At 50.6% G+C, this 16,488-nt stretch overlaps 2 protein-coding genes across 7 annotated transcripts; both read right to left on the bottom strand.

Annotated features, from left to right (window-relative positions):
* Positions 1-1,157: 1,157 nt before the first annotated feature.
* Positions 1,158-5,196, bottom strand: LOC102547612 (uncharacterized). The gene is made up of 6 exons (XM_087655313.1): positions 5,009-5,196; positions 3,555-3,688; positions 3,125-3,195; positions 2,937-3,044; positions 1,509-1,610; positions 1,158-1,406 (listed from the first exon to the last, which is right to left on the bottom strand). Exons 1-6 carry the CDS (start codon positions 5,096-5,098, stop codon positions 1,378-1,380), a joined length of 534 nt encoding a protein of 177 aa, XP_087511439.1. The 5' UTR covers positions 5,099-5,196; the 3' UTR covers positions 1,158-1,377.
* Positions 5,197-7,227: 2,031 nt separating this feature from the next.
* Positions 7,228-15,407, bottom strand: Lcnl (Lipocalin like). Of its 6 annotated transcripts, none has more exons than XM_087654409.1 (6): positions 14,852-15,367; positions 9,915-10,048; positions 9,490-9,560; positions 9,302-9,409; positions 7,565-7,666; positions 7,228-7,418 (listed from the first exon to the last, which is right to left on the bottom strand). In XM_087654409.1, the coding sequence occupies exons 2-6, from the start codon at positions 10,007-10,009 to the stop codon at positions 7,390-7,392; spliced, it is 405 nt and encodes a 134-aa protein (XP_087510535.1). In that variant the 5' UTR covers positions 10,010-10,048; positions 14,852-15,367; the 3' UTR covers positions 7,228-7,389.
* Positions 15,408-16,488: the final 1,081 nt, after the last annotated feature.

Here is a 16,488-nt window from a genome sequence, read left to right as displayed (position 1 = left end):
TAGAATCTGGTTCAACCACAGTTTGCCTTACATTTTTCTGGATTTGTTTTGTTTTGTCGTTTGCTTGTTTGTTTGCTTGCATGCTTTTGGCTTATGTTTTTGTATTTTCTCTGTGTTTAGAGTTCTGTTACATGTGTTTTCGTTTACTTATTGTTTACATTTTGGTAGTTCTGGTCTTTTGGTAACATGTCTCCAGATGGCCACATCCTCCAAAGTTCACTAATTCCCAGAGAACTACCTCGTCTGAAAACCCTGCCTTCCGTGTGCACAGAGCACCCACCCACCCTCCTCAGTGGCCTCACATCTGGACCACCGTCCGTCAGTCCGCTAGGGAGTTCCCAAGAGCCCAAGCTCTTCAGTGGCCCACACTAGCCACTCCACCTACCTCCCTGTGACCCTGATCACCTGTGCTTCCCTCACTAGCCACCGTGTAGACTCCAACCCCATCCCTACCTCCTGCTTTTCAGGATGCCCAGTGCTGGACCGTGTGGCCTGGCACCTATGTGAGGATCTGAGAAAGTGAACCGAAGTCCTTCCTTCCCGATTATCATGATCACACTTGAGTGTTGGTCTACACTTTAGAAAATGAAGTCTACTAGGCCGAGGAAGTGTCCCAGTCAGTGAAGTGCTTGCTTACAATCAGGGGGATCTGAACTCCATCCCCAGGACCCACGTAAACAGCCAGGCATGGCAGTAGGCACTCTTAGTCTAAATGCCGAGTGGCAGAGATAAAGGATCCCTGAGGCTTGCTGCCCAGAAAGCTAAGTGAAACAGATAAGCTCCCAGCCAATGAGAGAAAATAAAATGGGTGTGCGAGAGACGGCTTGACTCAGCTCTATTCTTCCAGAGACCCCCAGTTTGGTCCCCAGCACACATATGAGGCAGCGTACAGCCAACTAGAATTCCGTCTCCAGGGGACCTGATACTCCCTTCTGGCCTCTGTGAGCCCCGTATACATGTTTCATGCATTCATACAGGCACATAACATAAAAATAAATAAGTCACTTGCAAGTGTTCAGAACCTAAAAAAAAACACCCGGTATTGACTTCTGACCTCTACACATGCACACTCACAAATTACACACGGATCCATGCACATGCAAATGCATGCAAATAAATAAGTTTTAAAGTTAAAAGATTAAAGCCTGGGCCCATAAGCTGTTATGTGACACACATGGCCCAGGTACACTGAGCACATTTATTTATTTATTTATTTATTTATTTATTTATTTATTTATTTATTTCCTGTTGGGAAGAGATGTGGGCGATTGGCCCTGCCTTTTCCTTTCTCAGCACTAAGTGTTGTGACCAAGACGGAAGGCACGTGGCGGATCCCTACTCCTGCTGCTACACGGTCTCTGAGATGCTCCTCCTGTGTTAGGAATCTCTGGGCAACTCACAGGCGTCTGCAGACCAAGGAAGAGATGAGGAGTTAGAAAGGCGTTGCGCGGTCACGCTGACAGAACTGAAGCAACAGGAAGGAAAGAAGGGAAAACCCTTCTCGTTACCAGCGTGAGGAGGCTTCTTTGTCTTGGCTTTTTCCCCCATTTTACTTATCATAAACATCTTGAAGACCCTCAGAGCATCTAGGTCAGCTTTCAGGGTGCGGCCTGCAGGGCAGATGGGGTGAAGCTGAGTATTAGGAGGGCGGAGCCTCCAAGCCCACAAGGAGAAGAGAGGAGCCCCACTCAAGGCTGGACAGACAGCTCCTCCCAAGAGCCCCAGTCACTGACTGGAGCTGCTGTCCCAGGTACAGCATCTCCCCAGCCCAGACCTGAGGGCAGCCAGGAGGAAGCTTACATGGACCACCAGGCATCAGAACTGAATGAACTGAATGAGTATGCTGTGGGACTTAAAACCCCAAGATGGCTCCCTTCTGAGACATCCTTGGACAGGCCTGCCACCCTCCCAGTGAGCAGACAAAGGGTCTAGCCATCAGTTTGTCCTTCTTCAAAACCAGGAACCAACCTCTCCTAGTAGAACCCTCTCTGCTGGGCCATAAAAGCCTATCCCCCATCCAAAAAAGGCCATCAGGCACAATGATATCCTCAGCTCCCCCAGGTCCCTTGGCAGATCCTTGGTCCAGACCTCTCCCCGTCAATACTAAGTCTCCAAAGGCTGTGCCCTGAATCCCTCCTGACCAGAGTTATGTGCTTTACCCCTAAATCCAACCCGCAGTCTTTTTCCTAATCTGAAGGCAGGGCCAGTGGGAAGGTGCCTTTGTCCTGTAGCTGTTTGATCCATGAAAAGACCCAGAACAGGCCATTGTTGGGACATGTGGGCCCAAGCCTCCATGAGGTTAAAGCCAGTGGTGGTTAAAACAGGAAGTGACATAGGGAGATGAGCCAAGAATGTTAGCAGGAGCCAGGGAAGCAGCCCTGTGAGGTTACACATCAGGAAAGGTCTATGGTACACCATTGAGGACCACCGTGGCAAGAGCCTCAGGGCTGAGAATGGGCATGTGGTTCTCTACTGCAAACCGTTAGGAAAGTGTTCTTCTTCTGAGAGCATCCTGGGCCAAGCAGGGTATTGGACAGTGTGCTAAGATCCACCCTCAGAATGCCATAACTCCACCCTTACCACCACAGTACATGCCTCATAACACGTAACACATGGCTCGGGAGTCTAAATGGGGCCAGGTAAGACCCAAATAGAACCATGCAAGACTATGACAAAGACTGACAAGATCAGGGATGCAAGAGACACTGAGGTGCTGGACAGAACAAAGTGCACCCAGGACTCCGGCTCAATGATTAATAATGTAAGAGCAGAAAAAGAGAGGACAAAATGCTTGCAACCCAACCCACAAAACCAGTCCATGCAGAAGGGGCTCTCTAAACTGAGGAAAATTAAAATGACCTCAAAAGAAAACATAGGCCTGGTCTGTGTGTGCTCCCAGGAATCCATGCTAAAACACAGACAGGGCTAGAACTCACCCATGAGCATCATCATCTGGTAGTACTGATAGTTCATTTTGCCCCTGTAGTAGGCAATGGCGAAGCTCTTCCCGGGCAGGAAGTGGATGTAGATGACATGCCTCCACCCTGTGGGCAGCACAGCCACGTGAGAAGTCGGTCTCCCGCCGGGCCTTCCCTGAAGTAAGAACTGGAACCTAGCCACTTACACGTGAGGAATGTGCCAGGGTCCTCCCCCTCATACAGAGGCAGCTTGTACTGAATACAGCCGATGGGTTTCCTAGAACACAGAGTCCAAATGTGGCTCTTCCCAGGGCACACGCCCTTCCTTATTCCTAACTCTGGGGCCCATGCCGGCCTCTCCAGGAGCAAGCAACCCCATGCTGGAAATCCTCTCACCCTACTCAGCACTGGCACAGAACACAGCCAGTGAGATTCCTGACCTCATGAACTCAGTATTCAGTTCAGTGTCCTCAGAGCACCATTCCCACGCTTGCAGAGCTCAGCGGGCTGTTGCCCAGACAGCACAGAGGATCCTCGTTCCCTCAGTGAGTAGCTAAGGCAAGGCGGTATGCGCTTAGCCACAGTTACAATTGCTCAGCAGCAGCAGACAGGGCTACCCCCACAGAGGCCACTCACGTCAGGTTCATCCTGAACTCCAGCTCGTCAAGACCGTTTCTTTCGAAGGTGAAGGGAGGCAGTGGGTCCTTCCATCTCCATTCAGGGATAGGCATGTCTCCTGCCCAGCGCTTTATGTGCCACTTGCCTAAGAGCTAGAGTCGGAGGCCACGAGTACACGCGGTTGCAGGGAGAGAGGAATCAGGAGGGTGAGAGGTAGGAGGAGCATGTGGTTAGGTCTCGGTGCAGCATGGAGGGGTCCGAGATGCTGGGATGTCAGGAGTCCTGGTCACGGCTGTCCCTCACCAGCAGCCACAGCCAGAACCAAACAGACAGGGCAGAGGCCTCCTGGGAGGAACACTTCCCGGGAAGAGCCCTGACCACAGACTCTGCACAGCTATCCAGAAGGAGCTGAGAAGTGAGATGTGGAGGACAGGGCTGACCTTTCATTTCAGGGACAGGGCAGAAGAGACACGGCTGAGGAGGTGACCTGAGATAACCATGACGGTACCAGCTGACCACGGTCTGCCTCACTGTCTAGAGTCAACGTGCTAAAGATTCCACCAAGAATGGACTCCTCAGTGTCCTCCTTAAGTCACTAGGCAGTTGGTGCTGTGTCCCCAGATACACAACAGTCACAGGGGCCTTAAACTGGATGAAATCTGGAATCCACTTATTGGAAGAATATAAGAAGTGTCTCTGAAGCATGCACACACACACACACACACTCACACACACACGCACACACACACTCACACACACACATACACACACTCACGGACATACACACAAACACACACACATACACACACATACACACACATACACACACACATACACACACATACACACACACTCACACATACAAACACACTCACACATACACACACATACACACTCACACACACATACACACACTCACACATACACATACACTCACACGTACACACACATACACACATACACACTCAGACACACACACATACACATACACACTCACACACACACGCACACACACACTCATATACACACACATACACACACACAGACACACAAACTCACACACACACATACACACTCACAGACACACACACTCACATATACACACACATACTCACACACAGACACACACACATACACACTCACACACACACACATACACTCGGACACACACACTGAAAGGAAGGAAGGAAGCCTATCCTTGGGAGTCTGGTTAGAGCCAGGATAGGATCCACCCAGCAAGCTCCCCCATCCCCCCGGCAGTCTCTCAGTCTCCAAGAGCACACAGTGAGAAGAAGGCATGACTGTGGCCTACTCCCTGCTCAAGCCCCACTGCCATCTGAGGAGATCCTACCAAGCACAGGAGAGAGCTATCTCTTCAACACCACCGTGGCGAGACACACCCAGTCCAAGCTCTGACCTTGGAAGCCAGTTCTTACCCTCAGTTCCCCCACCCCAACCCCCAAGGCCATCACCTGCTCAGTATGGGCAGGAGTTAAATTAGGCATCATGGCTCCAACCAAGGAGAGCAGCCCCAGCCCTGCAGTGAGTGTCAGCAGCTGCATGGTCCAGCTCAGCTCTGTGCTCCTGGCCTCTCAGCTGCTGCTGCTGCTTGTCCTGTAGGGTGGTTCTGGGGCAGTATCTTGCCCTTCCCAACATGCACCAATATCTCAGTCAAGAGATTGCAGTTTTATTTGGATCGATGTGAATAGATGAGCTAATTTGTAGAATTAGCCTTCCTCATGACTGCCTCTGGCACATCTCAGGACCCTGGTCCAGTGAGAATATTCCCAGAGTGGGAAGTGCCCTACCTAGGAATCTGGAGCCACAAGGGTGATGCAAGTCCCCCACCCCCCCACCCCGGCTCGCACTTTCCTCAGGAGCCAGAGACCAGCCCTGGTCCTGAGGGATAGGCAAGAGCTATCTGTCTATGCTCAGGCCTCAGTCCCCACCCTGAGTGAAATCTCCACTTCTCATGCTTCCTCCTGAGGTGAGACAGAAACACCAGGAGAATGAAAAGGTCTCAGGAAGAGAAAGGAGTCACTCTTCTGGGGCTTGCACAGGAGTCTGCATGGGACAGAACTTCTCAAAGTGATGGACTGTGCTTACAATGTGAACGTAGTGTGAGGAACTACTTGTTTAAGTTCCGAGATGTGATGCAATGGTTCATCTCCATTGTCAACCTGATGGCATCTAGAAGCAGCTGGGAGACTACGTGTTTTGTGTGTGTGTGTGTGTGTGTGTGTGTGTGTGTGTGTGTGTGTGTGTGTGTGTGTGTGTTTAAATATATCATTTGGGTGCATTGCGGTGGAATACCAGTTTGAAGGAGAGAGAGGTAGCTGGACTAGTGGGCACTAACAGGATTTGAGGTTTTTAATCATCATTTGTGGTTGGATTTAAGCTGGTTCAAGACATCTTTGAAAATAAACAGCCAGGTTTTGTTTCTAACACAGGAAAGAAGGTAGAAATAACTGAACCAGAGGTAATTCTACACAAGGGTGGTGGGAGCAAGGGTGGGCTGTGTTCTGCATGTCCGAAAGGAGGAGAGCCTTGAGCTTCCAAGAAGCAGGGTTCCTACAGCCCTCTAGCACCACCTACTGTCCACACAGGGTCTCTACAGCCCTCCAGCACCACCTACTGTCCACATCTTGCCCCAACAGCTAAGGGGAAATGGTAGGGTTTGAGCCTGGAAGATAGGATTCCCATCCTGTGTCAAGGCAAGGGTACAAATTTCCCTACTCATACCCATCCTGGACTCAGGGACATCCTGCCTCACAGTGTCACCTGCCCTTTGTGAGGGACAGCTGGAGAGCACATCAGTGAGAAGGACATGTTCACACAAGGTCTAGCCTGATGTTCTGAGGGCCTCCCTCCTCTACTTAGCAAGTCCACTATAGCCACTACTTAAGTGGCTCCAACTGTACAAGGACCTGCCCCAAACAAACCTCATTCTCAAGTCAAATAAAGTGACACAGGATCCTTCAGCCATGGCCTCCTGCTTTCACTGGATTTGGGCAGATAGTCTTGGGAGGAGTGTCCTCTGAATGGAGCTAACTGAGCCCAGAAGAAAGGCTACAATATGTGAAAATGTTGGGCATATTTGTGGGAATTTCTATGGAGATGTTAACCAATTCCTCACCTTGTTTAACCAGGACTCGGTCATGTTCATGCTGTTTTATGTTTTCTGAATTTTTTGGAGTTCTTGCCTCTGGGTCTCTCTGACCACGGAGAACGTCACTCCCAGAGAGTGAATTTCTACAGCTAGCAAATACCTCAGCTGCAAGCCTTACCTTCTATGTGCACAGAAGCCACATCCAACTTATTCCACCTTTTCACACTTAAGCCACCCTTCTTTACCAGGTGTCTAGACCACGAGGAACATCTTGAGAGCCTGATCTCTGCAGAGACCTACGCTAGCCAACCTCCCCTACCTGCCCGTACCCTATTCACCCCTTCCACACCACTAACCACCATGTAAGCTCTGCCCCCAACCCCATGCTCCTCTACATCTGCTCGGATTGTCCCTTGCTGTGCCCTGTGGCCCTATGTGCTGTGGCATGGCACTAATTCAGGGACCTGTAAATGTAAACGACCATCTTTCCCTTCTTGGTGATCACGGTCATATTTGAGTATCTGTCCACACCTAATTAACACAAAAAATTGGGGCCCACTGAACCCAATGAGACACACGTGATTGAGGGATATCGACCAAATTTATTGAATGCAGACTTATGGGGGACGAGTAGGTGTTGGGCCTGTGCTCTTGGACACTGAGAGTTCTGCACGTAGGTGCAGAGGTCAGCCAGGGTCCCAGCTCCTGCTTCCTGCATGCACTCTGCAGCACTCCCTCAGTGCACTAGGAATCTTGGACCAACTCACAGGCTTCTGTAGAGGGACAAAAGGCAGAGCAAACGTAGATGAGCTACAAAGTGTGACGCTGTTCCTGTGGTCGCTCTTGGACAGGAGAACTATCCAGAGCACAGGCCTGGGTGAGGATGGAGAAAGGGGGAAAAGAGGAAATTCCCTCCTACCAACATGGGGAGGGATAATGATCTTTCCAGTTTGGGGCATTTTACTCATCACAAACTCCTTGAAGATCCTCGGAGCATCTGGGTCAGCTTTCAGGGTGCGGCCTGCAGGGCAGATGGGGTGAAGCTGAGTATTAGGAGGGCGGAGCCTCCAAGCCCACAAGGAGAAGAGAGGAGCCCCACTCCAGGCTGGACAGGCAGCTCCTCCCAAGAGCCCCAGTCACTGACTGGAGCTGCTGTGCCAGGTACAGCATCTCCCCAGCCCAGACCTGAGGGCAGCCAGGAGGAAGCTTACATAGAACACCAGGCATCAGAACTGAATGAACTGAATGATTATGCTGTGGGACTTAAAACCCCAAGATGGCTCCCTTCTGAGACGTCCTAGGACAGGCCTGCCACCCTTCCAGTCCTGGTGAGCTGGAGACACATGTGAAAATCTCTGCACAGACACTCCTCCTGAGTTCAAGGATGCCTTGCCCTACCCTGAGCTGCACTACTGAAAGAGTACCAGGTGAGAAGACAAAGGGTCTAGGCATCAGTTTGTTCTTCCTCAAAACCAGGAACCAGCCTCTCCTAGTGGAACCCCATCTTCCATCTGGGCCAAAGAAGTTTACTCCACCACCCCCATCCTTCGTGGAAGAAAGACTTATCCAGCAATGGGAGGGTCCCTGTTAGACCTCAGTTTCTCTAGGGCTCCTGGAGGAGGAGGACATCCTTAGCCCAGGCCTTCCCTCTGGGACACTGTACTTTAGATATTGCACCCAGAATCCTTCCCAACAGGAGACATCACATTACTTCAGAATCCAACACAAGGCCCTTGCACATCACAACTTTGCCAGAAGCCCTGCTTAGTGTGGAGGTTTGTGCCTCCAATGAAATCGTGACAGCCAGAAAGAGGAGGGACATGAGAAATTCTGTGCAGTACCGTAGTAAGCAGTGGCTTGAGGAAACAAAGGTGTGTTTAGGAAGGTCCAAGGACCTCTAAAATCCTTGTTTGTAAGCAAAATGGCAGGGTATTTTGGACCCTGCTATACCCTAAAACCCTGCATAAGCCACTTCGGGGCCTTTTATGCCCAGAGTCTCCAACTGGTGAGTTCATTGGGGCCAGCACGGGAGGGGAAGAGGAGGTAGGCGGAGACCAAAGGTTGGCAGAGGAGTCCACTTAGTGACACCCGAGTTACAAAGGATCATGGGGACAGAGCTGCTGAATGCTCACACAGATAACTGTGTGAGGGTTGCAGGAAGGACACATTGTCCTCAGTGTGCTGATAGCAGTGGCAGGCAGAGGTCTCCACCTGGCACTCCTGACCTTGGAAAACAGAACTTTCCTTGGGGGACATCCTACGCCTAGCAGGGTGCTGGGTCGTCTTCCTGTCTCCATCCACCCTATGAATGCTACAATCCCTCCCATCATGAAGACTGCTCGTGCTGCCCAATGTCCCCAGTGATTAAATGAGCCACCTGTTCAGAGCAGGACCGTAAAAAGGCTGATTAATGGAAGATGAGTGGTCAGGGGCTACCTGGGTCAAGAGTATGTGGGAATTTCTGACGCTAGGATTGGTCCTGTGAGAACTGAAGATCAAAAAAGGCCAAGGGCGTACACATCCCCCTCCTGGTGACTTCAGGGAGTGCAGGAGAGGCTCCCCAGGAGCAGAATGAAGCACACCAAGCAGAAAAACATGGGCCTGGTTCCTGTCTGTGCCCAAGAATCCGTCCTCAGAGACAGAGAGTGGAACTCACCCATGAGCATCATCATCTGGTAGTACTGATAGTTCATTTTGCCCCTGAAGTAGGCAATGGCGAAGCTCTTCCCGGGCAGGAAGTGGATGTGGATGACATGCCTCCACCCTGTGGGCAGCACAGCCACGTGAGAAGTCGGTCTCCCGCCGGGCCTTCCCTGAAGTAAGAACTGGAACCTAGCCACTTACACGTGAGGAATGTGCCAGGGTCCTCCCCCTCATACAGAGGCAGCTTGTACTGAATACAGCCGATGGGTTTCCTAGAACACAGAGTCCAAATGTGGCTCTTCCCAGGGCACACGCCCTTCCTTATTCCTAACTCTGGGGCCCATGCCGGCCTCTCCAGGAGCAAGCAACCCCATGCTGGAAATCCTCTCACCCTACTCAGCACTGGCACAGAACACAGCCAGTGAGATTCCTGACCTCATGAACTCTCAGTTCAGTGTCCTCAGAGCACCATTCCCACGCTTGCAGAGCTCAGCGGGCTGTTGCCCAGACAGCACAGAGGATCCTCGTTCCCTCAGTGAGTAGCTAAGGCAAGGCGGTATGCACTTAGCCACAGTTACAGTTGCTCAGCAGCAGCAGACAGGGCTACCCCCACAGAGGCCACTCACGTCAGGTTCATCCTGAACTCCAGCTCGTCAAGACCGTTTCTTTCGAAGGTGAAGGGAGGCAGTGGGTCCTTCCATCTCCATTCAGGGATAGGCATGTCTCCTGCCCAGCGCTTTATGTGCCACTTGCCTAAGAGCTAGAGTTGGAGGCCACGAGTACACGCGGTTGCAGGGAGAGAGGAATCAGGAGGGTGAGAGGTAGGAGGAGCATGTGGTTAGGTCTCGGTGCAGCATGGAGGGGTCCGAGATGCTGGGATGTCAGGAGTCCTGGTCACGGCTGTCCCTCACCAGCAGCCACAGCCAGAACCAAACAGACAGGGCAGAGGCCTCCTGGGAGAAACACTTCCCGGGAAGAGCCCTGACCACAGACTCTGCACAGCTATCCAGAAGGAGCTGAGAAGTGAGATGTGGAGGACAGGGCTGACCTTTCATTTCAGGGACAGGGCAGAAGAGACACGGCTGAGGAGGTGACCTGAGATAACCATGACGGTACCAGCTGACCACGGTCTGCCTCACTGTCTAGAGTCAACGTGCTAAGATTCCACCAAGAATGGACTCCTCAGTGTCCTCCTTAAGTCACTAGGCAGTTGGTGCTGTGTCCCCAGATACACAACAGTCACAGGGACCTTAAACTGGATGAAATCTGGAATCCACTTATTGGAAGAATATAAGAAGTGTCTCTGGGTGTTGGGGATTTAGCTCAGCAGTAAAGCCCTTGCCTAGGGAGCGCAAGGCCCTGGGTTTGGTCCCCGGCTCCGAAAAAAAAAAAAAAGAAAAAAGAAAAAAAAGTGTCTCTGAAGCACACACACACACACACACACACACACACACACACATTCACACATTCACACACTCACAGACACACATACAGACACACACACTCACAGACACACATACAGACACACACTCACAGACACACATACACACACACTCACACTCACAGACACACACACAGACACACAAACACACACACTAACATACACACATACATTCACACATACACACATACACACACAAATACACACTCACACACACAGTCACACACACATACACACACATACACACACTCACACACACAAACACACACATACACACTCTCACACACGAACACACATACACACTCACAGACATACACACACATACACACACATACACACACATACACACTCACAGACACACACATACATATACACACATACACACTCACACACACAGACACACACATACACACTCACAGACACACACACACATACACATACACACTCACACACACATACACACTCACAGACACTCACACACACAGACACACACACAGACACACACACATACACACACACACACACACACACACACACTCAGACACACACACTGAAAGGAAGGAAGGAAGCCTATCCTTGGGAGTCTGGTTAGAGCCAGGACAGGATCCACCCAACAAGCTCCCCCATCCCCCCAGCAGGCTCTTAGTCTCCAAGGGCACACAGTAAGAAGAAGGCATGACTGTGGCCTAGTGCCTGCTCAAGCCCCACTGCCATCTGAGAAGATCCTACCAAGCACAGGAGAGAGCTATCTCTTCAACACCACCTGTGGCTTCCATCAGCAAGCCGGAGACACACCCAGTCCAAGCTCTGACCTTGGAAGCCAGTTCCTATCCTCAGTCCTCACTCTCCAGGGCCATCACCTTCTCAGTAGTGGCAGGACTCAGAGGAGGCATCATGGCAGGGACCAAGGAGAGCAGCCCCAGCCCTGCAGTGAGTGTCAGCAGCTGCATGGTCCAGCTCAGCTCTGTGCTCCTGGCCTCTCAGCTGCTGCTGCTCCTGCTGCTCCTGCTGCTTGACTTGCAGGATTGCTCTGGAAGCAGAATCCTGCCTTCCCCAATCCACACCAAAGTCATTGTCCACACCCCTCTGTCCAGGAGACTGAAGTTTTGTTTGGATCGATGTGAATAGGTGAGCTAATTTGTAGAATTAGCCTTCCTCATGACTGCCTCTGGCACGTCTCAGGACCCTGGTCCAGTGAGAATATTCCCAGCGTGGGAAGTGCCCTACCTAGGAATTTGGAGCCACAAGGGTGATGCAAGCACACACACCCCTCACCCTCACCCCCACCCCCACCCCGGGGCTCACACCTTCCTCAGGAGCCAGGATCAGTCCTGGTCCTGAGGGATATGCAAGAACTGCTTGTCTACGCTCAGGCCTCAGTCCCCACCTCAGTCCCCACCCTGAGTGAAGTCTCCCTGCCTGCTGCTTCCTCCTGAGGTGAGACAGAAACACCAGAAGAATAAGCAGGCCCCAGGAAGAGGCTCTGCTGGGGCTTGATCTGGGTCAGCACAGAAGCAGAAGCTCTCAGACAAGCTTATAAACTGTGCTTGCAACAAAAATACACCCTGACCTCCTTAGCTATGGAAAAAGTCCTTCTGGCCTTTTTGACTGATGTTTCTGTCTTGTCACCTTGTAATCCTGTAACATGCATATCATGTCGCCTGCATACTGAGAACTAAAGAGGAGTTATTTGGATTTAAAAATAAAAAAAGCATGACTAAACATGTTTTCTTCACCTTTCTTTACGGTTTGTTTTTATTTATGTGTGTGTGGCACATGTGTGTGGGTATCCATGAAGGCCTAAAGAGGGCATCAATCACATGGACGTTGGAAACTGAACCTAAGTCCTCTGAAGAGCTGTGAGCGCTCTTAACCACTGAGCTATCCTTCCAGAACCAGGATGTGATTCGTCTTGACTGTCACCTTGATGAGATTTAGAATCGCCACGAAAGCCAACTGAGGAGGGAGAACCTACCCTGAGTCTGGGTAGCATCATCCCATGGTTGAAGTCTCCAAGACTAAACGAAAAAGACAAAGCAGGTTTGAGTAGCACCCATCCACCTCCCTCTCTGCTTCCTGACTGTACGGTCAATGCAGCCGGCTGCTTCCTAAACACGACTGTCATGACTTCTGCGTCAGGATTGCATTGTGTCCCCTTGAACTGTAAGCCAAAACTATTTCTTCCTTCTTTAAGTTGCTTTAGTCGGGAATCGGGACAGTTCGACTCAATGTGCCACTTGATGAGATCTGAAATCACCCAGGAGATGAACCTCTGGCTGTCCCTGATTAGGTTAATTGCAGTGAAAGACCAACTCGTTGTGGGTGACAGCATTCTCTGGGCTAGGATCCCGGAGCGCCAGCATTCATCACTCTCTGCTCCTTGACAGGCCGTGTGGACTAGTTGCTTCAACCCTGCCACCGTGACTTCCCTATCATGCTAAACTGCACCCCAAATGCTTTCTGCTTAATCTGCTTCTGTCGTGGTATTTTATCACAGCAACGGAAAAGGAGGCCAAGACGGATAACTAAGACACAAGGTGACTGGTAGCAGGACGCAAGGCCAAGACAAGAGCCTGTTCTTTAGTGAATCAGGTTTGATTTCCAGCACCCACGTGGCAGCTAAAAACCTTCTGTAACCCCAAGTTCAGGGGATCTTACGTCCTCCTCCGGCCTCTGTGAACACCAAGACACAAGTGATGTACAAACATACATGCAGGCAAAACACTCATGCACATACACAAACAGAAGTGGCACCATGGCTTTGCTAAACATGGCCTTAGAAGCCAGTTCCTATCCTCAGTCCTCCCTCCCCAGGACCATCACCTGCTCAGTACTAGCAGGACTCAGAGGAGGCATCATGACTTGAACCTCAGAGAGCAGACCCAGCCCTGCAGTGTCAGCAGCTGCATGGTCCAGCTCAGCTCTGTGCTTCTGTGAGCCTCTGGGAACTTGTTTGCAGCAAGTATGAATCAACGTTTGATGCCTTGGGCCTGAAAACCCTTTAAATACTGGAAGCAGAGTTTGACAGGAACTTAGACAAAAACTGAGAGAAGATTGGAGTGGACAGCAGAGGCCCCAACTCATGAGCTTTCAGAGGGAAGCAACTCTATCCCAGGAAACGCAGGAACTGGCTTTCTGTCCTGCAGAGTGACGGAACCAGGATTTGAACCTAGATCCTGTGAGACCCATGAGGCCCACTGAAGGAGGCTGCATCCAGGAGCTTCAGGGGGGGACTCTGAGCTCTTAGTTCTGTGATCCTCTGTTCCTGGTACTAACAAACAGACAGGCCCCAGGACAGGGAAAGGCCCAAGCCCAGGATCAGCCCTTCTCACTCCTACCCTACCTAAGCAGAAAGATCTTCTAGTCTGGGGGGTGCAGGACCCTGGATACAAAGAGAAGTCAGTGGAGGACAGAGATTAGCAAGGAGTCCTAAAGTCAAGCTCTGGGCCTGGGCCTGCTCAGCTCTGAACCTTAGCCCAATTACCTATTACGTAACAAATAATCAAGGCTGCCTAATGGATTGAGGGAATTCATGGCGGCTAGGAAGCAGAGGGGGTGAGGGTGGGGTCTAGAGCCAAGATATATCTTTCAAAGATAGATATGTCTTTGTCTTCTTAGTGATGTATTTTCTCCAATGAAGCCCTATCCTGCACAGCTGGATATCTCCCAATAGTCTCTTCAATTCTGAACCCACTAATGGATTAAAACAGGTCAGAGCCTTCATGATCTGCTCGTCTTAGAAAACACCCTTGAAACATACTCAGAGAAGTACTGTCCTGATCTCCTAAATGTCTCCACCAACCAAACTTACAATCAAGATTAACCATCACTGGGGACTAGGGAAATGACTCCACAGTTAAGAGCTCTGATTGCTCTGACAGAGGATCTGGATTTGGTTCCCAACATCCACAGAGCTGTTCACAGCCATCTGTGACTCTAGTTCCAGGGGATCTGATGCACATACATGATGCACATACATATATGCAGGCAGAACACCCATACACATAAAATAAATAAATCTTTGAAAAGATTAGCCATTACATACTTTAAGAGCCAATTCATTGAAATAAGTTCCTCTCAACCCCCCCCCATCTAGGTAATAAGTCAATGATATTTACCCACCAAATATCTTTATGGCTCTGTGTCCTGGAGAACTCTGAATAACACATCTTATAACAAGAGATTTGTAACTCAAAACTCTTCTGTAAATAGAAGCCTAAGCCAGCTGGCCACAGTGAGTCTTCCCAAGCTCTTGAAGAAGAAGCATCGATGACTTGTCAAGCACTTCAGGAAACAAAGAAGGGACCAGTTCTTCAAACTGTGCTGCATGGTGAGATTGTGCTCTGTGGCAGAGGTTGCTCTGGCTTTCGCTTGCCCCTGACCCTTGGCTAGAGTTGGCTCTGCAGACAACACTGGCTCCTGAGAGGCCTCCAGGACTATGTCTACCTCAGAAGCTGAAACTCGAAGTGCTTCTGCAGCTTCTGGGAGCTCTGAGTCTCATGCTGGAACTCCAGGACAGTAAGCAGGCTCAAGATCTAACATTCGTGCTGGAATGATGCTGCGTCTCCGAAAGGAGTCTGTGATGAAGGTGAACTTGGCGGCAGCTGTGGCAATCCAGCCGCTTCTCATTCTGTCCTCAGAGACCTTGTTGCAGCTGGGGGTTGACACCCGAGCCAGCACAGCTCGACGGCTTCAGTCGGTTAGGGAGCTGACTCGAGATCCAGAGTTCACAGCGAGTTGTGCTATGGCTAGCCCAGGAAATGCTACTGCCTGTACCTGGAGTCCGTGTCAGAGCTGACTCTGAGTTGGCTATACCTGTGTGGATGGTGCTCCAGCAGCTGCTTCCTTCCATTTCCGTCAGCTGGAGATGGCTCCACACCTGTTAGCATCTCAGGGCCAATGCAGGGATCTCTTCTGGCATGGGATCTCGCCCAGTCACAAACGCTACAGCCAATGGTATGGTAGGCACCTGAATCTCCGTGGCCTTAAGACAGAAGTGAATTAAGAGGAAGCCTCGCCTCTTGTTGTTCCTACCAGATCTATTGGCAAAAAAATGTTCACCCTGATGGATCTGGTCAATGCTTAACAGATCAAATGAGCTTCCTCTGACCTCTGCCGCTCAGAAATACTTCCAGAGTTCCCTCCCTCATTGTAATCGTGTGACTAGGGAACATTTCTTATTCCTGAGGTCTTAGTTCCCATCTGGATGATGATGGGCCCCACACTCGCGTCTACTGTAAAGATTCAAGGCTTCGGGCCATGCATGATGGTTCACCCCTCAAATCTAGTAGTTGGAAGTTAGGGGCAGGATGATCAGAAGTTCAGGTTAACTTCAACTACATAGCAAGTTTGAAGGAAGCCTTAGGCTGTATGAGACACTGTATCAAAAACCAGGAAGGAAAGGAGGAAGGGAGGGAGGGAGGTGGGAAGGCAGGTAGGCAGGCAGGCAAAATAAGAATTTATGAATTTGGGACCATCGGCAAGTGTGGCTGCCCTGGCCTACCAGTAATAGAAGAGTGCTGACTGGAGTGTCCCCAGGCTCACGATTTACCCCATCACCTGGGAGCCCTCATCAGTTTCAGGACTTATTAGACTTGTGATCTGTACACAGATCGCAGCAAGTCATTTGAGTGTATTATCTGCCTTTAAGCACGATCCTGAAGCAGAGAACAGGCTTCCTTCAAGAAGCTGCTGTGCACCTCAGATCCACAGACAAGCCCCCCAGGTGGGCCAAGATAGAAGCATCTGAAATACATGAA

Source organism: Rattus norvegicus, chromosome 3, assembly GCF_021556685.1.
Source record: "Rattus norvegicus strain SHRSP/BbbUtx chromosome 3, alternate assembly SHRSP_T2T, whole genome shotgun sequence".
In the NCBI taxonomy this organism is placed as follows: Eukaryota; Metazoa; Chordata; class Mammalia; order Rodentia; family Muridae; genus Rattus; species Rattus norvegicus.
The sequence above is the reverse complement of the archived record's forward strand: the minus strand, read 5'-3'. Positions and strand labels throughout refer to the sequence as shown.

Bases quoted from the DNA above. Each gene is read 5' to 3' on its own strand.
- LOC102547612 (XM_087655313.1), bottom strand. From the start codon at position 5,098: ATGCAGCTGCTGACACTCACTGCAGGGCTGGGGCTGCTCTCCTTGGTT. The intron at 3,196-3,554 runs GTGAGTGGCCTC...TCTGTGTTCTAG, and splicing joins GAGTTCAGGATGAACCTGAC to GAAACCCATCGGCTGTATTC. The intron at 3,045-3,124 runs GTAAGTGGCTAG...TGCTGCCCACAG, and splicing joins CCCTGGCACATTCCTCACGT to GGTGGAGGCATGTCATCTAC.
- Lcnl (XM_087654406.1), bottom strand. From the start codon at position 11,679: ATGCAGCTGCTGACACTCACTGCAGGGCTGGGGCTGCTCTCCTTGGTC. The intron at 10,049-11,589 runs GTGATGGCCCTG...CTCCAACTCTAG, and splicing joins GTCCTGCCACTACTGAGAAG to CTCTTAGGCAAGTGGCACAT. The intron at 9,561-9,914 runs GTGAGTGGCCTC...TCTGTGTTCTAG, and splicing joins GAGTTCAGGATGAACCTGAC to GAAACCCATCGGCTGTATTC.